Source organism: Apostichopus japonicus, chromosome 5 (genome assembly GCF_037975245.1).
Source record: "Apostichopus japonicus isolate 1M-3 chromosome 5, ASM3797524v1, whole genome shotgun sequence".
Taxonomy (NCBI): Eukaryota; Metazoa; Echinodermata; class Holothuroidea; order Aspidochirotida; family Stichopodidae; genus Apostichopus; species Apostichopus japonicus.
The window spans coordinates 22,824,250-22,849,635 of record NC_092565.1 but is presented as its reverse complement, the minus strand read 5'-3'; the positions used below and the strand labels follow the sequence as shown (position 1 = coordinate 22,849,635).

Below are 25,386 nucleotides of genomic sequence, written 5' to 3'. Positions count from 1 at the left end.
ATGTCTCCTAGTACCAAATATTAGTCAACATGTAAATCTAAACATGGTTTAACATCACATCCTCCTTAGTCAACATGTAAATCTAAACATGGTTTAACATGAACATCACATCCTCCTAAAACAAGAAATTAGTGCATCTATTTGCAAAAAAGGGGAAAGAAAAAAATCTATTGTCCCTTTCTCTTTAAATATCTGTCCAACGGAAGAAGGCATATCCTAGAAAACTTTCTGTCTGACGGGAATTTCCATTATTCCCCGACAACAATCGAGAATGTCTCCTGAAGAGCCCATGAAGACCAAATGTCTCTCCGACGTTACTAAACGAATTACTACAACAGATGATGAGACACACGGCCCATTGCAAGTGAGCGATTTCTCCCCGATCAGCTCTTCTGCATTAAACATTCGATTCACTTCCCCTTCTTAACGGAACGTCATTCTGAATCACACGTTCATCATCTGCCATGTGTTATAAACTCAATTGGAGAAACTGCTAACATGTAACAATTTAGACGGAACATGGATTTCGGAACAGGTGCAACTAACTCAATCATGTGTGCACAAGAACAAAAAAGTCCTCTTTCTGTGTTAGAACGAAAGTCCGGAGAGAAATTTATTTTTGACTCATGAAAAAAAAAAAGAAGAAAAATGAGGTTACCTGGTGAAATTTGTATTCAGTTCCTTCGTTGCATTCATTCCAGATACTGATAGTTGAAACTGTAACAGTTTGTACCAGAAGTGAACTTGAAGCAAACAAGTGTGATGTCATCATTGCCTTACTGACAGCAACATGTTTTGGTTTTTTCTTTTCATTTTTTTTGTACCTTGGCTTGGATAGGTATATAAGTATCAAAACAACAATGTCTGTACTGTAGTCAAGTGTCACTGAACCCCAATTTTGAAGAAGCAAAATTTTGTCAAGAAAAACATAAAACAAATTTGTCAGTGTGCGTGCATCTATGACAGCACACCTGTTTGTTTCAAGTTCACCTTTGGTACAAAAACATGTCACCCTCAAATGTTGTTGTCTCAAAACGATACACAGGAACTGAACGCAATTTTCAAGAGGATGCTTAGAATGAATATGTTCATATTTGTCAGCCGAAAAATGAAATTTTCAACTGGACTTTCCCTTTAATTGAAAGGACAAGGTGAGATAAATTCACAAACTATAAAAAAAAAGAAAAGACACTTGATTTGGTTTTAGATTAAATCTTGCGATCTTACTGTGATGAGTGACATCCTGTTAATGACAGGAAAAATTCTGAGAGAAATTACTTCACAGGTTCATCTTGGTATTGCTGTGCTTCCAATGACTTATAATATAAATGGAAATATGAAAGATTTTGACATTTCCTGTATTCCATAATAAAATGACAATTTTGATTTTATTGGTTAGTTTAGTTTTCTTTTTACTTTCTGATTACTTACAATAAATCTACTGTTGACTTTCTGTAGCAACATCTTCTCATTTATGGCCATTGCCTCTCCTCGTCTTTTCTTGATCCTCTTCTTCTCCAGTTTCTTGCATGCGTACATCTTCCCCGTGGCTCTAACCTGGCAAGCGCACACCTGTAAGTTAAATTATATATATATAAATGTAAATATATGTGCTGTCCTATTGTCTGAAACAGTGACTTCCAATACTACATTACAGCTATTGTGATTTCATAAATCAAGAAGCGTCAAGTTTCTCCCCCCCCCCCCCCCTACCCATTTACCCTTTAGTGATATTTTTTCAATGCCGTCTATTCAAGTTTTGTACACATTTTGTATCTTTACATGTATCTTCTTCTCTTATTTAGTATCTTAAAAAAGGTTAAATATAGCTCGCTTTCTGCAACCTTCTTTCAACGGAGAAATATTATCAAAGAAGGTGTGAAATAACCAAACCATTCTGTACCATGTTTTTAATTCCTTTTCATTCTCCTTCCATCTACTTTTAAATGGCTACTAATTTCAAAATTCATTGCTTTTACTTCATGGCACTATCAAATTATTCCATTCTGGTAGCAACTGAAGGTGGGTCATTTACTTCATTTAGTTAATAGAAAATAGGAAGAGACAAAGATGAAATGAAGATGAAGAGAAAAAGAAAATACTCAAAAGTTCTGATGGGGGTGAAATATTACATTTGATAAAATGGCCACTATAAAGTGCTCATGTAGTCATGGTAACCAATCTCATAGTCACACTGATAAATGCATCTCTTGTATGCACAACCTCCATATCCGTCTCTCTCTCTCCATTGGCAAAACACATCATCTGAGAGAAAAAGTGAGTCACTACGAAAAGGAGACTTGCGTTATAAATTCAATAAGGAGTGAGTTACTTTAAATCGGAGCAGTTGGGGAAAACTGGGTATGTCGAGTCATATAAGTGCATTGAATTTGTGTCATGTAAACAAAACCAAGGTCATCTCCGATTCACTCACTCCATGGCCTTAAACGCAACATCAATAGTGTACAACATTAAGCATACATGCAGACAGCATCAAGTACGTCATGCAACAGACATGCAGACACGATCAATACACCATTCTGCAGACATGCATAGGGAGTCTGTACTTGAACTGTTAGTACGTGTATTCATTCTCTGCCTTGTTGATTTGTATTGGTACTCACAGTCAGAGAAATTTCTATGTCAGTATAGGATTAAAAAGTGCTATGGTCGAGTGGATGAAGGCATTAGCATTAAAAGAAATAAAATCCAACATTTGGGAGATTGTGGGTTTGATCCCCCGGCTGGCCAAAAGAAGTGTGGGTGTTTGTTATCCAGGAGAAGAAATCAATGGTTTTCCCATCTGAAATGGTCTTCCAAATTGTAAATAAAAAAATGAGCTAGAGTACAATTAACTTGGATATCCACTCGAATTGAAGTGTACAGTATGTGAAATAGTGTGCCATTTGGCATCACCCACATGCAAATGTGGCTGCTTATCTATAAATGCAAGATTACATGCCTGTACTGGTGGTTAAGGGCTTGTACTGTGGTGTGACTAACATATATCTGACATTTTGATTATGGTAACAATACAGTAGTATTCAGTACTTCACATGGTCACATGGGGGGGGGGGGTGGGTGGGGGTGATTACATGCTTGTACTGGTGGTTAAGGGCTTGTACTGTGCTGTGACTTACATATCTGACATACTGATTTAGGTTACAATACAGTAGTATACAGTACTTCACATGGGGGGGGGGGGGAGCGGGTTACAAGCCTGTACTGGTGTTTAAGGGCTAGGACTGTGCTGTGACTTACATATCTGACATTTTGATTTATGGTAACAATACAGTACTTCACATGGGGGGGGGGAGGGGAGAAGGGGTGATTACATGTCTGTACTGGTGGTTAAGGGCTTGTACTGTGCTGTGACTTACATATCTGACATACTGATTTATGGTTACAATACAGTAGTATACAGTACTTCACATGGGGGGTGGTGGGTGGGGGTGATTACATCCCTTTACTGGTGGTTAAGGGCTTGTACTGTGCTGTGACTTACATATCTGACATTTTGATTTATAGTAACAATACAGTACTTCACATCGGGGGGGGGGAGGGGGTGATTACATGTCTGTACTGGTGGTTAAGGGCTTGTACTGTGCTGTGACTTACATATCTGACATTCTGATAAGTGGTTACAATACAGTAGGGTAACCGTACTTCACATGGGGGGGGGGAGGAGGTGATTACATGCCTTTACTGGTGGTTAAGGACTTGTACTGTGCTGGTATTTACATATCTGATTTATGGTTACAATACAGTATATACAGTACTTCACATATGGTGGGGGAGAGGAGGGGGTGATTACATGCCTGTACTGGTGGTTAAGGGCTTGTACTGTGCTGTGACTTACATATCTGACATTCTGATAAGTGGTTACAATACAGTAGGGTAACCGTACTTCACATGGGGGGGGGAGGAGGTGATTACATGCCTTTACTGGTGGTTAAGGACTTGTACTGTGCTGGTATTTACATATCTGATTTATGGTTACAATACAGCATATACAGTACTTCACATATGGTGGGGGAGAGGAGGGGGTGATTACATGCCTGTACTGGTGGTTAAGGGCTAGGACTGTGCTGGTATTTACATATCTGACATTCTGATAAGTGGTTACAATACAGTAGGGTAACCGTACTTCAAATGGGGGGGGGGAGGAGGTGATTACATGCCTCTACTGGTGTTTAAGGACTTGTACTGTGCTGGTATTTACATATCTGATTTATGGTTACAATACAGTATATACAGTACTTCACATATGGTGGGGGAGAGGAGGGGGTGATTACATGCCTGTACTGGTGGTTAAGGGCTTGTACTGTGCTGTTACTTACATATCTGACATTCTGTTTTATAGTTACAATACAGTAGTATACAGTACTTCACATGAATGGCTGTTTAGGGTTATACTCGGCTTTACCTGCCTTTGAACCCACATCGTCCTCCATCAACCATAACAGTTTCTGATATTTTACTCAATACAAGGTAAATAATGAGCATGATGAATGGTACAATGCCGGCAAAAAACAAAAGGCCTAGACGACAGAATCCCCACCATCCCCTCCCCCCTCTTTATGAGGCTATAGAACCATAAAATTTACTACCAGGATCCTGGCTGTACGTGTCATCGTGTGTCAAAGTCAGAAAAAAACGTTGCATAAACTTGTTTTAATGATGCCGGAGAACTCATTTCTAAACAGCAGTTAACATGAGCTTCAATTTCATATCTATTCTACCAGGGATATCCCATCATCTTTGCATCAGTGCACCCAGTCTCTGTAAAAATCATCATAATGAAAACCTTATCCATCAAAGAAGGTAGGGGAAAATGAAAAAAAGAGAAAAACAAAATGATAAAAAGAAGAAGACAATGCAAGGAATATACACATTTTTTTCAATGTGCATGAATGAGTATCACCAAAATTTGGTTTTATAATTACCTAAAGCTTTAGAATTTAGAGATTGTATTATGATCACATCATCATCATATTTCTAACTGTACTAGTTTCTTGCTGATTGCATTTAAATCAAGATATCATACATATGGCTAGGTGCTGAGTTTTTCTTTCGACCTCGTTAACGAGTTTAATAGCAATGACTGATTATTATATTGATGGGCACCCCACAGGTTTGTCATATGACAGTTCTGTTCTTCTTGTACTTGCAATGCAACCACCTCCTGTTTTCAAGCTATTCAAATCCAAAACTTGGGCGCAATACATAAAACTGCTTATTTTTCAGTCAATTCTTGCAAATGCAACACCTCCTGTTTTCAAGCCATTCAAATCCAAAACTTGGGCGCAATACATAAAACTGCTTATTTTTCGGTCAATTCTTGCAAATGCAACACCTCCTGTTTTCAAGCCATTCAAATCCAAAACTTGGCGCAATACATAAACAGCTTATTTTCGGTCACTGCTTGCAATGCAACGCCTCCTGTTTTCAAGCCATTCAAATCCAAAACTTGGGCGCAATACATAAACTGCTTATTTTCGGTCAATTCTTGCAAATGCAACACCTCCTGTTTTCAAGCCATTCAAATCCAAAACTTGGGCGCAATACATATACTGCTTATTTTTGGTTAATACTTGCAATGCAACCACCTCCTGTTTTCAAGCCATTCAAATCCAAAACTTGGGCGCAATACATAAACTGCTTATTTTCGGTCAATTCTTGCAAATGCAACACCTCCTGTTTTCAAGCCATTCAAATCCAAACCTTGGGCGCAATACATATACTGCTTATTTTTGGTTAATACTTGCAATGCAACCACCTCCTATTTCAAGCCATTCAAATCCATATTTTCGGACAAATCGGCGCGCGATTAATTCTTAAAATGCTCGACAAATACCTGTCACTTTACAATACAGAAAGACCACCAATTCCAATACGGCCTACAAAACTTCCATTACATCTACTCTCTAACACTTGTTAATAGCAGATGGAAACCTAGCTCTAATCTCCATTGTTTTACTTTATTGAATAGCTTTATTGATTACTAATATTTCAATACTACCTTCTGTTGCTTTGCTTCAATATCAATTTTCCCATTACTTAAAATAAATAAAACTTCCTCAGCTGTGTAGAACATTTTACTAGTCAAGTTGCATGATTTAATATATATAGTCGCACATGTGTTATTAATAATAACATGAGGTCAGAACATGGTGGCAATTTTTCATCCGATCTTGCGCTGTTGATGCTCTTGGAGACAAAAATGTTAACAACTTTTCCAGAGATTTGCTACTACCTGGCGTTCTCGTCGTTTGCAGTCATCTCATTAGGGACTTTATCGCCGAGGTGTTGCGGTTGATTACCTGGGCAGGACTGCCTATCCATTGAATGATGGCAGTAAACATGCTCTGAACACTTCAACACATACACTGTACTTCTGCCAAATTCAATCAAAGCTTCTGTAAATTGGACCTGCATTATTACAATATTAACAGGAACTAATAAGTTTGGGGATTATACCTAACGTTTAATTCTTTTTGTTCAGGTTAAAGAGTTGTAGCAAATGTGTTGAGTTAACTTGCAGGGACTGAATAACGTCACCATTAAAAACAGCTACTTCCATATTACAATTTAAAGGCATTTTCAGATCGGCTGCTCTTTGAGATATTAATCGTCAGATTTTGGCCAAATCCGCTGATTCTTGCCCCAAATTATGTTGCACTTGACCATGCTAGGACACTCACTAATTAATAAAAAAATCAAATGAAGGTTATATGCTAGCAAATTATAAATTAATGAGGTTGATTTTCCATCTTCAACAAGGAAATAGTTCAGAGTCAATTTTTCAATGTTATCTTTACTATTGGAAATGAGACTTGACTATTTTTAATTACCTACCTGTATATAAACCTTCATTGTGACAGTATATGACTTTAATATCCAACAGGCTTGGCAGAATTGCTTTATTTCTATCAACTTCAAACCTTTAAGCCGTTCTAAAGGAAGGCTGACAAGAAGGTACACAGTTAATACTAATATCACTGGAGTGAATTTTTTTTGTACACTTTACAAGGCATACCACCACTCAATGTACAGCTTTCCCCTATTTTAATTTATGCTGAGCAATATAAGACACAACTAAGACTGTTAAAGACAGACATGTTTGGGAAGCACAGACATGTTTGGCAGGCTCATGAATATAGAATCAGTTTCATAAAACAGAGTAACTTTAACTTCTCTGTGAGAAACATGTGATAATTCCTTAATTTTACGCACCCAGTCACTGATCAAATTCGTAAAGAGCAGTCTTTTCTGATACTGTCACATATTTTCCTTATTCTGCTAAACCTCAACCCCCCCCCCCTCTCAACCCTTCTATTTTTGCTACAACAAATTATAAACCTTGATCAGTTTCTGCATTCAACATTATCTGTCCTTCTCCCACCCCCCCTATAGTTTATTTCCCCTCCTCCCCTTGCCAATCTTTTTTGCTCGTCTCATAAACCAGCTATGGACTCTCAGTCGTTCAATTAGAGCTTCTAAATAAACATAAAATACAGTGATACAGCAGATAGGCTATCCAAACATACGGCTCGCCTTGGATAAAGCTAATATCCACTTCCAAGCCATGCAGTCGCTAATTATCCGTCACAGCCTAGCGACGGATCCACGTAAAGACATCCACGTTCGTACGATTCATCCCAATTTTTGTCTCTTCCTCTTTCTTTTTCTTCTTCTCCCTCCTCTGCTCTTTGCTTTGTCAACTCTCTCTCTTTATATGTATTTTTTTTCCTGAACTTCTTCTTTTTTCTTCTTTTTAATGAAATTACACAACAGCAGCGAAGATATTTTTTGGCTGCTGCAAAGGGCTAATCGATGATGCTACTTACAGATGTGAATATATGTATGAATATTGAAGAGACAAGATTACTAGAGATTTAGAATCACTGGCATTACACGACACATCAAAGCATTGATGACCTTAACCCATTCTACTAATAAACTACCTGCAACAACCTTTTTGCACCTGGTCATCACATCCATGGATGTATTGCCACCTACAATTGACTTGATCATTCATGGTCTCAATTAAATTCTCTGTTTCATTTGTCTAGATATTATTTAACCTGGTCTGCCTCCGTTTTCATTTTAGGTCTGCCTCTGTTGAAGATCCTGCTCGGATTGAAAATTTGAGATCCTCTACATTTTTTTGATCACTTTCCTGAAAATGTTTCTAACGAAACAAATAATGCACCTTTAAACCAGCTGGTGTCGCACTGAAACTATTCTTTGTTCATTCGCAACGTGTATTTTCTAAAAATGGCCGAGTCTAAAATATTGAAGCTCTATACCAGGTCCTAATGATGGCTTCGGTTTCAGTGTCTACACTGCTAACATTCTACGTACACCTTGAAAATATAAAAGTAAAGGGTTTTTAGATCCTAGCAGCACTATCACATCACAGCTATACAAAATGATAGGCGTATATCACATCACAGCTATACAAAATGATAGGCGCATATAACATCACAGCTATACAAAATGATAGGAGCATATCACATCACAGCTATACAAAATGATAGGCGCATATCACATCACAGCTATACAAAATGATAGGCACATATAACATCACAGCTATACAAAATGATCTATAGGAGCATATCACATCACAGCTATACAAAATGATAGGCATATATCACATCACAGCTATACAAAATGATAGGCGCATATCACATCACAGCTATACAAAATGATAGGAGCATATCACATCACAGCTATACAAAATGATAGGCGCATATTACATCACAGCTATACAAAATGATAGGCGCATATCACATCACAGCTTTACAAAATGATAGGCATATATCACATCACAGCTATACAAAATGATAGGCACTATCACATCACAGCTATACAAAATTATAGGCGCATATCACATCACAGCTATACAAAATGATAGGCGTATATCACATCACAGCTATACAAAATGATAGGCGCATATCACATCACAGCTATACAAAATGATAGGCAATATCACATCACAGCTATACAAAATTATAGGAGCATATCACATCACAGCTTTACAAAATGATAGGCGCATATCACATCACAGCTATACAAAATGATAGGCATATATCACATCACAGCTATACAAAATGATAGGCTCATATCACATCACAGCTATACAAAATGATAGGCGCATATCACATCACAGCTATACAAAATGATAGGAGCATTGATCACACAGATTGCTGTCATATGAAGATAAAGATGATGACTGGGTTTGTGTCCACTTTAATAATACTTCATACAATCTTGGAATGTTTGTCTAACCAGAGAACCAGTCGAAGATGCGCAAACATGTCAAGGACAGCCAAATTTGGGAGACGTTTCCCATTGTGTGCATCATTAATAAAATATCCTCATTATTTATTTTATTTAATAGTGCAGAGAAGTAGAACACCATCAATTTTACACCATCTACATAAAACTTATCAAGTTTGACTCCTTTTTTAAACTGGTATGCCAGTTTTAGATTTTCCTGTAAGATGCCTTGACTACACTAGTTCTTTTAACTTATATGTATATTTTTATTATGATTTAAGAAGAGTAAAAAAAAAAACTTCATAAATGTTTTTAATACCACATTCATGTAATCCCTCAAGTCATTTTTCCATTTAAATATTCATTCTTTACATTTTTCATGACCTCAACGAGGCCTTGATATCCTTCTACAATCGCAAAGCGAACATTTCTGGATGAATCATGGGCGGTTTAAGTCTGTAATGCAGTAAGAGAGTGTACTGCACCAGTTGTTTCTAATGGCAATGATCATAATCATTTTTCCACATTGCCAATAACCCCAGTGTGTCTTTCCGCTACTCCCATCTCTCTTCATGAAAAATGATTTTGTTGTAAATTAACAAACCTTGGAGTCGGTGCAGAAAGTAGGTTAGCATTCATATTTATATATACATAACCTTGTCTACAATCCACATTGCCTGAAATTATCAAAAAGGCCTGCAGATATTGTTCCTCAATTTCTAAATTGTTTTCAAGTCTGTTGTGTTTTCTTTTCATTAAATTATGAACTGACAAATTTACTCTTCTTTATATATTGTCTTGTCTCCTGTCTATATATCATTTTTGGTCTTTATTATATTTTCACTGATCAATGAATGTTGTCTCTTGTCTTTTTCCCCCTATTTTCTCTCATTTTTCAAGACATATATAATTTGTACCTTCTTGTGCATTCTCTCTCTGGCATTTAACTTATTCCTGATAATTGTGAAACAACCTGCCGTTTGTACTATTTAATGAAAATGGACAAACTGTGTTTTAAAACCCGACGGTAAAGTCACTAAATTACTGCATAATGTCCTCCTATTTACCCATCTATTCCAAACAGAGCAGACAGTGTCACATTGGCTAACATATATATATGATACTACTACATAGAACACATATGTACCCAAACTCGATACACCCCAATGCTGTATATCTTACGTAATTTCTCTTTATGTTTCAAGCGGTTCATGTACGCACCATTCATAACGGACACAGCAAACCGTTTTCATTCTATATTGAAAACATAATTATAAAAATGCTGCTGCATTGAAGGCTGGCTCAGAACATATATGTCACCGTTGCTGCTGTTACACAAAATTTCTCCCGAGGTTAATTAACACAGGACTGTCCATAGCAGTGTGCCAAGTTCCTAATACACGATGATTTAAAGGGATACAACAAATATGTTTTGAAGTGTTGCGCTTACGACATTGATTCAAGTTTTTGTTTAAAATGTATCAAATATGGAAAGAAATGATCGGGAGATGTACATGAATGTTTAATCGTTCCCATCAAGTTTGTGTGTGTGTAAACAGCTTGTGAATTTACAGTATCACTTAATAAGTTACATGGTCTGTTTACATATTTGCTTTTTAAATATTTGTGGCATATCTCTGTGTAAGAAAATTCCTGCAGCAGCACAACAAGCTATATACAGTCTTAAGTCCACAGTTAACACATAATTCTCCAAAGGCATACACATAACTGGCCACCTCTGTAAAACTACTTTAAAGAGGTAAACTAACGTGATAATGAGGGGTAAGCTGATGTGCTAATGAGGGGTAAGCTGATGTGCTAATGAGGGGTAAGCTGATGTGCTAATGAAGGGTAAGCTGATGTGCTAATGAAGGCTAAGCTGATGTGCTAATGAGGGTAAGCTGATGTGCTTAGTGGGGTACACTGATGTGATAATGATGGGTAAGCTGATGTGATAATGAGGGATAAGCTGATGTGATATTGAGGGATAAGCTGATTTGATAATGAGGGATAAGCTGATGTGCTAATGAGGGGTAAGCTGATGTGCTATGAGGGGTATGCTAACATGCTTCATAGAGGTTGACTGATGATATTCTGTTACCTTTTACAGTTCAATTCTCATGAAAGGCTCAGGGCATATACTGTACATCATATAGGTAACCATTATGTAAGTACAAAGAATTACCTGCTATGGGTTAGTGAACTCAGATCTAATGTCCTTGGGAGTGCCAAGTTCCCGATTTGAGGTGATTTAAAGTGACAGGCTGATCTTAGTAGAAGTTGTGTTTGTGTTTTCTTAAACTGTTTCGTTTGAAATACAGTCTCAACACATTGATCATACAAGCAGCTCAAATAGTATTGCTCTTGAGAATAAACTGCTAAAGAGGGGGGGGGGGGGTGGTGGGGAGCTGTATTGTCTCTGTAAAACTCCTTCGAAATGGATCTTCATTTTCCTAATATAAATGAAGCTGCAGTCTGCATTGACATTGGTATGTATATTCTCAATCCCTCTTTGCCGAAACAAAAGGAGGTCGCTGGAAATATGGTGTTATTTGAGTCCATCATAATGGCAGGAGAAATCATGAAACCATTGTATCAATTATCAATTTGGAAACCTGAGAACAAAACAAGGTTCGTGACATTCACTTTGAAAGACACAAAGTTTTTTGTTGTTGTAGTTGATTGAATTACAGCATTAAATTAATCAGTCCCTAATAATTATAGGTGGCCAAACCGCGGTTGTCACAACAGAGATCTCATAGATACAAAGAGTCAGGCCCAACCTTGTGTGAAACATTAAATGGCTTGTTAAGAATGACACACACAGTATCTCTTTAAGAAGTGCACTGTCCATGCCTGGTATGTAGACAACATACAGGCTAGCCATGACCATAAGGTACATGTGTATCAATGACACCAAAGGCAGAAGTGACATGACGTTTCACGCACATCTTGAAGTTTAAGCAGAATTATTAAAAGTGTTTAGCCTTATAACAAAGACAATTCTGTTTTTCCTACGTCACCGTATTTGCGAAGGAATTCTGTAGGAAGTCGTTATGTCGGTAGCAAAACAAAAAGAGCTGATATTAACCGCCGAGCGAGAAAATCAGAGTGAAGTTGTTGTCGATTTCTTCATCGGAACAGATACATACCGACATTACAACTTCATCAAGTAGATGATCCTTAACTAATTTGCATATTAAAAGATACATGGTTCCAGTTTTTCATTGTCATCAAGATGTATCGCCACCAGCGTGGCTCAATGGTGTGCGTGCGCACCTGTCTGGTGTGAGAAGAAACACTACTGTGCAACTTTACCATACGCTGCGTTTTTCATTACTTGCAGTCAACATGAGACATCGAGATGGACATCCACTTTAACAGTTGTGCCTCAGACGTAACTTCTTAGGTTCCTTCGAGTTTAACAAAGGTCCGTAGAAAGGCAACGGAAAAATTGGATGGCAAGTCCTAATATTTAATCCAGGAGATTCTGGATCAGAAGTATCCATTCAGGGCAGTAGGACTGTACGTAAATGTTACTAAAGCCCGGGTCACATCTGCGCGATTCAACACGCGATTCAACTCGCAATACAATTGAAGGTTGAATCGCGTAGTTAGACACGGGTATCAACTTGTTGCGCAATAAAAGTTGCGCCGTCGATTTGGGTTGATTTGCAATAGAGCAATGTCCTAATCAGCGCAACTTCTCAGAAGCAACTTTTCTGGCGCGTGATTTTAGTTGCGAGTTGAATCGCGTGTTGAATCGCGCAGATGTGACCCGGGCTTAAGTCACTGTATACAGAGTAGAGTCATAGAGAGCTGTACGTAAATATATACAGAGTACAGTCGTAGGGTGCTGTAAGGATGTTTGGGGGGGGGGAAGGGGGCTGAATCATTGTGTCTCTTACCTCACCGAAGCCACCTTTACCCAAAACTCTGTACTGTCGAAACGTGTTCTTTGTCACAGCTTGCCTACGAAGGGGAAAAAGAGAAAAGTTTTCACTAGAGAGATCAATGACTTGGGTGTGTGCTACGACCACAGATATACAGAAAAGCTAATTAGAAAGGATCGTCAATGAATATATGATATGAAGTTATCAAAAATCATCCTTAATTATTATAATTAATGGAAGGCTGAACAGATCTATGTTCAACTTGGCGAAAAAAATGAAAAAACCCACAACACCTTGAGAGGTCGACTGTTACATTGGCCCTCTAAGAAAGTAACAAGCAAATGGAAGATCGGACAGGGTTAGGATATCAGGCAGTGCCCGAGTGCTGAGAGCATGTCCACTAACGTACAACACTTTTCAATATTGAAGTTGTGTTGTGCTGCTCACACTCAGTTTTATTTGTGTTTCTTAAATACTGAATCTTTTGAAATTACAATTTATAAAACCGCAATGAGAGTTACAAATTAAAAATCAGTGGTATTATCCACGGAAGATAGGAAGATATACACGGAAGTGGGTTAAATCTTAACAATTTTGAACTTGGGACTGGGGGGAGTGGGGGGACTAAGGCCCCACCCCTTTCTGTTGCTGGCCATGCCACTGGTAAAGGAGGCACAATGACAGTTATTGCCTGGGATCCAGATCATTGTCAGGTGTTTGACCACCATTTTTTCAGGGAAACAATGTCAACATCAATCTATTTATTTGACAGTGTTCGCAGCCTACATATTTGATTAGGATAACGGTAACAGAAAATTTTTGTTCCAGTTCGGAAGTGCGTAGGGACACGTTTTTGTACATTGCATGGCGCAGGGATAAATTTTGCAAATTCTTGCAGGTTTTTCTTATGAATATTCTGACTTTTTGTCAATATGTCATTTATCTATACAGTACCACATGGTTGCTTCGTGAGACAAACAACCAGCAGATTTTTTAATTTTTTTTATTGCGAGATGTGGTAGGGTTTTACACAGGTGTTTGAAGTTTCCCTAACTTGATAAGAGTGTTGAAATGAAGGGAATAATTTATCCGGTATTGCATCGTAAAATGCTATGTAAAATTGCTATGCAAATTGCCATGTAAATTGCCATGTAAAATCGCTATGCAAAATGATATGTAAAATTGCTATGCAAAGTGCTATGTAAAATTGCTATGCAAATTGCTATGTAAAATTGCCATGCAAAGTTGCTATGTAAAATTGCGATGCAAAATGCTATGTAAAATTGCTATGCAAAATGCTATGTAAAATGCTATGCAAAATTGCTATACACGTGCAAAGATGTATAGCAGTTTTTGTTTGTACACAGGAACTACTGTACAGTATTTTATCAGGTCAGAGCCTTCAAGATTGCTACACAAAGTTTGAAATAACTACTGTAAATTATACCCTACATTCAGTGTAGTTAAAGAAGTAAAGTGAACCAGGATACACTCCTTGACTAGACTCCTTGACTAGACTTGGCTTATATCGCTAACAAAAGATTGGAGACAAACCACTCCAGACGATTCAATAGGTACTGTATATTACAATACAACATTGCTCAAAGTCCATAACGTAGCGACATTTTAACCTCAAAATCTCACAACTTTTACAACCAGCGAATAGAAGGAAGAGTTGAAATATGATTTGCATTGACCAATACGAAGACAATTCATGGTAATTTTTCTATTCGTCCCTCCCTCCATTCCCCCCACCCCCCTCCCTCGTTTCCCTTCTTTTGAAAGTGAAGAATAAAAGAATTTACAATAAAACAGACAAAATATATTATTCAGTACATTTGCCACATAATGTACACAACTCTTCCATCATGTGTGAACTGTACTCGGTGCATTAATATATAAAGTAATCTTCATTGCATTGAAGACATAGGTGGTCTCTCGATTGCTGCTGTGAAGTTTTGCCTTCATTCCACATAAATTCACAAAATGTTTTAACTTTGCTGCATAAATAATGAAGCGCTCTTCCCAGACAGGCATTAATTGACCTAAATGAAGTCTTCTTCTTAAAAACAAACTACATTGCACTTTTCTTTTCCGGCTTTCTCAATACTGACTCAAGATTTAACAAAGAATAGAGGTAATATCTGACTGACAAAGTACTTCTTTCTGTCAGAGGGAGAGAAAAAAAGATGAATTTATCTGTTGCTGTGAAAGTACAACTAAGTAGTCTGTAAAGATCACTGCCATTACATAGCATAAGGATCTATACTGTAGCTGTGTACTATATACTGTACGCGCATGCAATGTACAGTGTGTGTCTCTGCCTACAAATACCTCATTAAGTAACACAGTATGTGAAAACAGAACAGTACACTGGCAAATATGGAGGCAGTTTAGAAGGCCTCACTTTTTGGGCACCTTTGAACTTGATATTGTAGTCTGACTGTTTATTAAATGTTTATTGTGTACATAATTGCTTGTACTAATAGAACAATTGCTAATTATATTCCAGTCAAAATTCTCATGGAATCTATGTACTTTGTCATGGTTTGACGTCAATTTGCTCAGAAAGATATCTCGTTATCGGCTCTCTGCATTTCTTGTCATGTTGATGAATACTGTTGATATATCTTTCGAGCGTTCTTCTTTTTCTCTGATAAAGACATCTACCACTATTTACATAAACAGTCGAACACGTCTTTGTCTTGTTTTCCAGAGTCGCAATATTTACGTCTGGGAGAATGAAGTTTCATGAATCCAAGCTTGTCGATGTAACGACCACCTGTCACGATACGGCGAGACAGGCAATTGTGATACATTTACAGTCCAAACCAAGCTGGCAATTCATCTACATGAGTTTTATTATTATCTTCTACCTATATTTCTCTCTATGCAGTGTTTGATTTCATGTTGAGAACTGTAACTCGTGAGGAGAAATCTGCTTTTTTTTAAAAACTAAATGTTACTATGAGCTTTTGAAAAGCAGGGCCATTTTTCAAGTAAAACATGTGCACATTAAAACTGATTTTAATTTCCACCTTACTCCACCCCTCCTTCTTCTCGTCCCTCCCTCCCTATCCCCCTCCCTCCCTCCCTCCCTCCAGCTCCTCATTCCTCCCTCCCTCCCTCCCTCCCTCCCTCCCTCCCTCCCTCCCTCCCTCCCTCCCTCCCTCCCTCCCTCCCTCCCTCCCTCCCTCCCTCCCTCCCTCCCTCCCTCCAGAGTGGAGATTTCTACACTTTTGTTATTTTCTAAAAAGAAAATTGGTTTAAAAGGAAATGTTGGGTTGGTACAGACTGCTCAGAAGTGTGAGGAGATGTCCTTTGACTACTTCCCCAAGGTTTTAGGCGTGCTAACTATCTTTAAAGTACTCTCCTGAAGGTTCTGACTATCATAGTTATGTCTTAGTCAGGAAACGTTCTCCTACTATATTCCTAGACATCAAACAGAGTTCCATTAAACAGCTAGAAGTCTTAGTGAGGAACAATCCTTGGAGGGGCAGAGTAAAATGTCTTTTGTAAGTCTGAGCAAGAGTGACCATTGCTGAGTTTTCTAGCATATTGGGTGGCAATACTGAGGACCTATAATACTTTCCAAGGGACATCCTACAGCTATTCAACCTCCATTTCACAAATACCTTCCTTCAACAATTTTGTAAAAACTCAGCCAAACTTGCCGTTCTGATGCAATTTGTCGTAATACTGGAGCCCCTCGGGGGGGGGGGGGGGGAGGACGGTTCTAGGACAGTTTCTTTTTATATTATATATGCATGTATGATACCAGATGTTCAGAAGAAGGGTGAACACTCATCAATTTTGCTAATGACACCTGCCATGATTGGTTTGATCAATGGTAATGAAGACAATGCATATCTTAGCCAGCTACAATCTTTTACAAAGATGTTGTGAATTAAATTTTTTGAATTGAATTTTTCTTAGACTAAAGAAATGCTAATTGACTAATTGACTGTTTTAATATCATTTCTCCACCACATGTCACTATTATTGGGACTGCAGTCCATCGTGTTCATAAATATAAATATGTCGGGGTAGTACTGAACGACAAAACTGGCATGAGGGGATCATGTTTATGTTTGGATTTAAAAATTAAATTCTAGATTACTGTCTCCTATAAATGTCAAATTTCAGATATTTTCTATAATTTTTTTCGTACATTTAGTGGGGTCCGGTGTAACTGCTTGATCGCTTGGAGTGGCAACATCAATAAAACTGAAAAGAATTGTGTTGATAGCCTTCAGTCAACTCTATCTACCAGTGCCTCCTTCAGTCCAAGTTAGACTCCATATGGGATGATTCTAGCCACCCTCTTCCGTGATCTACTTCATGATAGGCAAATAAACAGAGGCGTTGGCAGGCTGAGACTCCCATGTCACCAACCAACAGGCACAGAGGCTCTTTTATCCCAATGAAATGAAGCTTTTCAATGATATGTTACATCGTTAACACGTGACAATTTAACACTTTACCGTATTATTTGTATGTACACATATTTCTATTTTTCTATTTTGTTATCTTTCATATTAATTGCTGTACGTGCGAGTACATGAATTTCCTCTTTGGAGAAGTAAAGTTTTTCTTACTTACTTATTTCCTTAATTAACTTAGATGTTATTTTTATTAGCAATTCGCATGACAAACATTACCTTTGTAAGAATGACAGCTGGTAATTTTATCACAACCACATACTGTAACTTAGTAAAAATGTAAATGCCAAGTACTGGTTAAGCACTTCCTTGTCAAACGTGCAATAAGCAAAAAGTTATTTGCAGGGATGAGATTATCTCACTGAATATTTTGCAAACAGGAACCACATATTCACGTAGCTGTTTCTATTTCTTTAAGGGCAGGGGCGGAAAGGGGGGCGGGGCTGGTTTCTGGCAGTATTAAAAAACAAAGATAAGAATTGATCAAACTAGCAAATTCTCTGCTGAAAACCTAGCTCCCTTTGCAGCAACACTGGCATAAAACTCATGTCAGAAGGGCAACCATATCGTGTATTATAAATGGTTATTATATCTCCTTGAGTTTTTATCTGTCAATTTTGATTTGAAATTGGATTTAGGTACTGTGTTAAACATAGGACACTGGGGGAGCTGCAGCATCATGCAGCCAGGCTGCACAGGGCATAATCTGTTGTGGTTTGCAGGGCTACAGACACTAGGCGCTGCTGGTCTGCCGAGATACTGAGATGTTGTTTTGAGCATACGACACTGGGGGAGCTGCAGCATCATGCAGCCAGGCTGCACAGAGCATAATCTGTTGTGGTCTGCACTACACACACTAGGCGCTGCTAAGCTGATATACTGTGATGTTGTTTTGAGCATAGGACACTGGGGGAGCTGCAGCATCATGCAGCCAGGCTGCACAGGGCATAATCTGTTGTGGTCTGCAGAGCTACAGACACTATGTGCTAATCAGACTACTGCTGATAAGCTGAAATACTGAGATGTTGTTTGAGCATAGGACACTGGGGGAGCTGCAGCATCATGCAGCCAGGCTGCACAGGGTATAATCTGTTGTGGTCTGCAGAGCTACAGACACTAGGCGCTGCTGGTCTGCCGAGATACTGAGATGTTGTTTTGAGCATACGACACTGGGGGAGCTGCAGCATCATTCAGCCAGGCTGCACAGAGCATAATCTGTTGTGGTCTGCACTACACACACTAGGCGCTGCTAAGCTGATATACTGAGATGTTGTTTTGAGCATAGGACACTGGGGGAGCTGCAGCATCATGCAGCCAGGCTGCACAGGGCATAATCTGTTGTGGTCTGCAGAGCTACAGACACTATGTGTTAATCAGACTACTGCTGATAAGCTGAAATACTGAGATGTTGTTTGAGCATAGGACACTGGGGGAGCTGCAGCATCATGCAGCCAGGCTGCACAGGGTATAATCTGTTGTGGTCTGCAGAGCTACAGACACTACGCACTGCTGATAAGCTGATATACTGAGATGTTGGTTTGAGCATAGGACACTGGGGAAGCTGCAGCATCGTGCAGCCAGGCTGCACATGGCATAATCTGTTGTGGTCTGCAGAGCTACACACACTAGGCACTGCTCTATCGAGATACTGAGATGTTGTTTTGAGCATAGGACACTGGGGAAGCTGCAGCATCATGCAGCCAGGCTGCACATGGCATAATCTGTTGTGGTCTGTACAGGATTTTTGCAACTGCTGCAGCTTTTCTTTCCAGTACCATTAACAGTGTTCAGAAGAGAGACTAACTGCGTCTTACCTTTCTAAATATTTCCACTGTAGAAATCTTGAAAAGTACATGGTATCTAAATATTCATTAAATGGTTGATTTCTGAGAAAGTTCCTAACAGCCCTGCAAAGAGACAAAGGAAAGAAAATACAATGTTTAGGTGAAAAATCGAAATTGAAATGTTTGAAATATTTGAACCAGATTAAACTTAAAATGTGAAAGGAATGGACAAAAAAGTAAAACTTACCATTTTTTGAATCGTTATTCATAGTACTTCTAATATTGTCATCACTACCAGAAAACTACAGTACTACACTAAATTGGGTACTGCGTTTTCTTTAGCTGACATGTATATATGCTAGACTAAGTACTATCATCCTGTTTAATCGGTGAACGTCACACGTTTAAAGGGTCCGTTCTCAGTCATTGAAAGCGGTAAAAAAAAATACCAAATCTGAAATTATTTGTCGTTGAAGTAACCCTTTAAATGAATTCAGCAGCAGCGTTAAGTATTTTATGAAAGTTGCTGGTGGGTCTATCAGAACTGTAACCCACAGGACAATCTTACAAGTGTATTGACAATAAGGCTTTACATGTTTTAACACAGCAAGGAATACTGCATAGTTTGTTCATATCTGTGCAGCAGTTTCGAAAGATTCTGAACTTTTGTTTTCTTGTAAAATTCTATGGTTTCTATGTAAAGGAAAAGACTTTGCTCTTTGTACAGTATAACAATTTCCAGAATTTCGCATGTAGCATTTTGCGATACGATACAGGATAAATTATTCCCTGCATAGACAGAAAAGGTCTGTTCCAATCAAGTCAAGATTTAATACAATGCCAGATAATTATTCTTCTGGATATGAAATAAAATATGCAACAATTTTTCCACAAACAATTGTAAGTTATGGATTTTTCCAACAGCAGCAACATTGACCTGTGTACAACTGACAAGCATGTACTACACTCCTTTGTGTACCTTCTCCAACCCAGGCTTATACCTTCCCTTCCCCATTAACCGTGCCCCAATCTACCTCAGATGCCTTCTGATTAATTGCCATCACTAGAAATCTGAATGTTAATCAACAGAATTGGAATGACTGATAAGTTAAAAAGCAATTATCAATTCTACTATCTCCTCCCCCACCCCTCCCCCACCCCTCCCCCACCCCTCCCCCATGTAACACCTCAATTTCTATTTGAGAACTATCCACATCACATCAAGCAACAATAAAAGTTTCATTTAAATCAAGCTGTTGTTTGCTCCTCAACATAAAGCTGTCAATTTGAGCACCAATTGCTGGAACACCTTACTGTGCAGTATATGCAAACTTTGAATGGTAGTCCAGTTGTCTGATACAACCAAATTTCTGTTTTGATATCTTAACGCAGCCCTGAGAGGTCCTCGTATTAGTTATTTAAATTCAATATCAGATTGCATTGAATCAGTTAAAAGGATTAACCCACAAATAGGTAAAAATAATTATATTGGTATCTCCCTCCATCACTGTGGAAATACTGAGATAAAAAATACTGGTCGGCCTATGATCCACTCATGGGAAGTGTGACAAACCTACTGTAAACATCTCTCCTACAGTGAACATGTTGCTGTTCTATTCACCAAACCTACTGTAAACATCCCTCCTACAGTGTACATATTGGTGTTCTATTCACTAAACCTACTGAAAACATCTCTCCTACAGTGTACATGTAGGTGTTCTATTCACCAAACCTACTGAAAACATCTCTCCTACAGTGTACATATTGGTGTTTTCTTCGCTGAACCTACTGAAAATATCCCTCCTATAGTGATATCTATCAACTGGGGGAAGGGGAGGGCGAGGGGGAGGGCGAGGGGGAGGGCGAGGGGGAGGGCGAGGGGCAGGTAAATTCCTAGTTGTTGCAGAAAGTTGTTCAACACAACATGCTGTCTCCATTACATAGGCCAATGATCACCCATTGGAATTTTTTTCCTGAAAATCCAGAAAATGTTAAAATATTACAAACAGCTGTCACCAGCCACCCCCCTAACGCCATTGTCAATCTACAACCCTAATGATATCGAAATGCCATTGCATCTTTGTCTATGTTTTGGATTATAAATCAGAGCTACAATAATGAACATTATGCACTGTCCTCGTAATGAAAATTTTATGGTGCCTCGAAGAAATTGTCAACACCAAGCGTGTCAGCTGTAATTCATTATTTATAGAACAACTTTTCTAAACAAACAATTGATCTTGTCAGCATTAAATTTGCCAAAATGTCATATCAGCAAAGAAAAAGAAAAATAGAGTACAAGAAAAGAGAAAGTCATGAAAAAATGAAAAAATGAAAACAAAAATTGAGAGAAGAAATGTGAAAAGTCAAAATTGGTAAAATATCCCCTCAAGTACGGGATTAATTATGATTTACAGACTCGTCAATAGGTGTTATCAGCTGCAATCGTCTCCACTACAATGCACTTTCTCCCTCCCCCCCCCCCGCACTTGAAAAGCGAACCTTTACACTCTATTGGGACTGGAGAAAAGTGCATTGTATATTTCAAGAGAGTTCACCACATCTTCTTTTATCTGAATAGATGCTTAAATAGGAAGAAATATGATTGTTAACACCACACAACTGCATCGGATGAGTGCTTTTCTTTCATACTTCTTTCGATTTTACCTTTGAAAAGTATCTCCCTTTTATCAAGTCAGAAGAATTTGTCTTATCTTTCTATTAATATATATATATATTAATATATAATATGGGATGATATATTAGGATGATCACCTGTCTGTCACATCAGTTGACTGGTTAATTTTAGATACCTGGAGCAAAAAATTTGCTCTTCAGTAAAATAAAAAAAAATAAAGAAAGGGCAGCTAGGAATGAAAGTACAAAGCTAGGACTGAAAATTTCTCTCTTGAAAATGTATGTATGCTGAAATGGAAGGTGGTATCCTTGTGAAGATGTGAAACCTCTACTGTTAAAGTTTAACTCTCTCTCCACTTCTTCCCCATCCAATTTTCTCTCCATCACAGTTACCAAGTTACCAGCGATGGAACTTTCTTAATACCCCAATTTAACTTTCCTACCTAGTGACCTATCTAATAGTCTATACACTGATATCATCTGAAACAACGTTATCTAGTCTACAGTATACAGTAGTATCATCTGAAACAGCATCACCTAGTCTAAACAGTAGTATCATCTGAAACAACATCATCTAGTCTATACTGTAGTATCATCTGAAACAGCAGAATCTAGTCTATACACTGATAACATCTGAAACAACATCATCTAGTCTATACAGTAGTATCATCTAAAACAGCAGAATCTAGTCTATACAGTAGTATTATCTGAAAAAGCAGGATCTAGTCTATACAGTAGTATCATCTGAAAAAGCATCATATAGTCTATACACTGATATCATCTGAAACAGCAGAATCTAGTCTATACAGTAGTATCATCTGAAACAGCAGAATCTAGTCTATACAGTAGTATTATCTGAAAAAGCAGGATCTAGTCTATACAGTAGTATTATCTGAAACAGCATCATCTAGTCTATACAGTAGTATCATCTGAAACAGCAGAATCTAGTCTATACAGTAGTATTATCTGAAAAAGCAGGATCTAGACTATATAGTAGTAACATCTGAAACAGCAGAGTCTAGTCTATACACTGATAACATCTGAAACAACATCATCTAGTCTATACAGTAGTATCATCTGAAACAGCAGAATCTAGTCTATACAGTAGTATTATCTGAAACAGCATCATATAGTCTATACAGTATCATCTGAAACAGCATCATCTAATCTATACAGTAGTATCATCTGAAACAATATCATTTAGTCTATAAACTGTATCATCTGAAAAAACATCATCTACAAACAACATCATCTAGTCTATACAGTAGTATCATCTGAAACAACATCATCTAGTCTATACTGTATACACTGGTATCATCTGAAACAGCATCATATAGTCTTTACAGTAGTATCATCTGAAACAGCATCATATACAGTAGTATCATCTGAAACAGCATCATCTAGTCTATACACTGTTATCATCTGAAACAACATCATCTAGTCTATACAGTAGTATCATCTGAAACAGCATCATATAGTCTTTACAGTAGTATCATCTGAAACAGCATCATATACAGTAGTATCATCTGAAACAGCAGAATCTAGTCTATACAGTAGTATTATCTGAAACAACATCATCTAGTCTATACAGTAGTATCATCTGAAACAGCATCATCTAGTCTATACAGTAGTATTATCTGAAACAGCATGGCGGCTATTAGGGATAACGTTGCAAGTATATACAACCTTTGTACACCTATTACACTATGATGCTGTTTAACTGTACAATGGTAGTGCATTGGACGGTGTACATACTGTGCACAGTACTAACAGCTACAACTGTGACATGATTCTCAATTCTCCCATCTTTCTACTCTTACTAGAAGGGTCTAAGCAATATGAATGGCACTTCAAGCACTTGACGGGCCCAAATAAAACCTCATTCTACTTTATAAATTGTCATACAATTGCAGGTATGCAAGTAAGTAGGTGATAGTTTTCACCCACCTATGCTGGTATCCTGCATGACAATTGCTGTTTCTTTATAGGCTCTGTATAATTCCATCTACACCATTGGCCCGTAAAGGCAACATCAACTAAGGGGGAATCCATGGAGTCTCATCTCATCGCAAAATGGCTTTCATGAATAATTTACACGGTCCCTATGCATGAAGGCTGCACTGAACAAAACACCATTTGTACTTTCACCGCTTGACTTTTGACCTCAGTCATCACTGTAACTTGTAACTATATACTTTGATAGGTTGGACTGCCTTCTTGAGGTCTTCATTTTGCCATATGTGAAATAGTGTCTGAAAATGGGAAAAAGCATCACATGTTTCCCACGCCCCCTGCTCCCCCCCCCCTCTCATACGACCTAGACCCCCAGACATCAACATTTGCTTGCCATCATCACTTTCCATGAATACAGACCAGTGTGAGTTTGTTGTAGTGCTATAACTAACCAGCATGAGTTCATTGTAGTGCTATAACTAACCAGCATGAGTTCATTGTAGTGCTATAACTAACCAGCATGAGTTCATTGTAGTGCTATAACCAGGGTGAGTTCATTGTAGTGCTATAACTAACCAGCGTGAGTTCATTGTACAGCTATAACTAACCAGCGTGAGTTCACTGACGAGCTATAACTAACCAGCATGAGTTCATTGTAGTGCTATAACTAACCAGCATGAGTTCATTGTAGTACTCTAACGAACCAGCGTGAGTTCATTGTAGTCCTATAACTAACCAGTGTGAGTTCATTGTAGTGCTATAACCAACCAGCGTGAGTTCATTGTAATGCTTTAACCAGCATGAGTTCAATGACGTGCTATAACTAACAAGCATGAGTTCATTGTAGTGCTATAACTAACCACTGTGAGTTCATTTTTGTACTATAACTACAGTAGCAAACTGATTTGTCAATAATCATAGTGAAAGTTTGGGTGCTTCCGGAATGCATCTTTGTTCTAAGTTTATCCCCCACCACCCCTCACCCATTCTCAAATGTGGACGAATGTAGCTTTGATGGCCATAACCCTCAGAAGAAGTTGGACTGTCACTGCCAGTTTCTTATAGGGTGCATACAATTTTTATTTCTGTACTTTGCACTAGATAACCAAATTTTTCTACTGCTGATGAGATCTGCTTTCTTGCTTCTAAATCTTCTAAATGTTCATCTATATAAGAATGTTAGTATTCCATGCCATAAAAATAAACCTTTATCAAGAGAATGCCATTTAGGATCATCAGTAGGTTTTCAAAAGCACTTTCCAGGAGGCTCCGTTCCTCCATATTATTCCTAGCCATCGAGGATAAGTTAAGACAAGACAGACCATTAAATATCTTGGTGTGGGTAGTAAAATGATTGTTGAATTTTAAGCATCATGGGCGACCATTATCTGA

At 38.1% G+C, this 25,386-nt stretch overlaps 1 protein-coding gene across 2 annotated transcripts in view; it reads right to left on the bottom strand.

Annotated features, from left to right (window-relative positions):
• LOC139968081 (G protein-coupled receptor kinase 5-like) overlaps positions 1-25,386 on the bottom strand; it is a 103,326-nt gene that overhangs the window by 24,994 nt on the left and 52,946 nt on the right. For both annotated transcript variants that reach the window (XM_071972430.1, XM_071972429.1), the window contains exons 6-8: positions 19,435-19,527; positions 13,194-13,257; positions 1,432-1,572 (exon numbers count right to left, since the gene is read on the bottom strand). In XM_071972430.1, the coding sequence (XP_071828531.1) occupies positions 1,432-1,572; positions 13,194-13,257; positions 19,435-19,527 (298 nt within the window). The remainder of the gene's footprint in view (positions 1-1,431; positions 1,573-13,193; positions 13,258-19,434; positions 19,528-25,386) is intronic.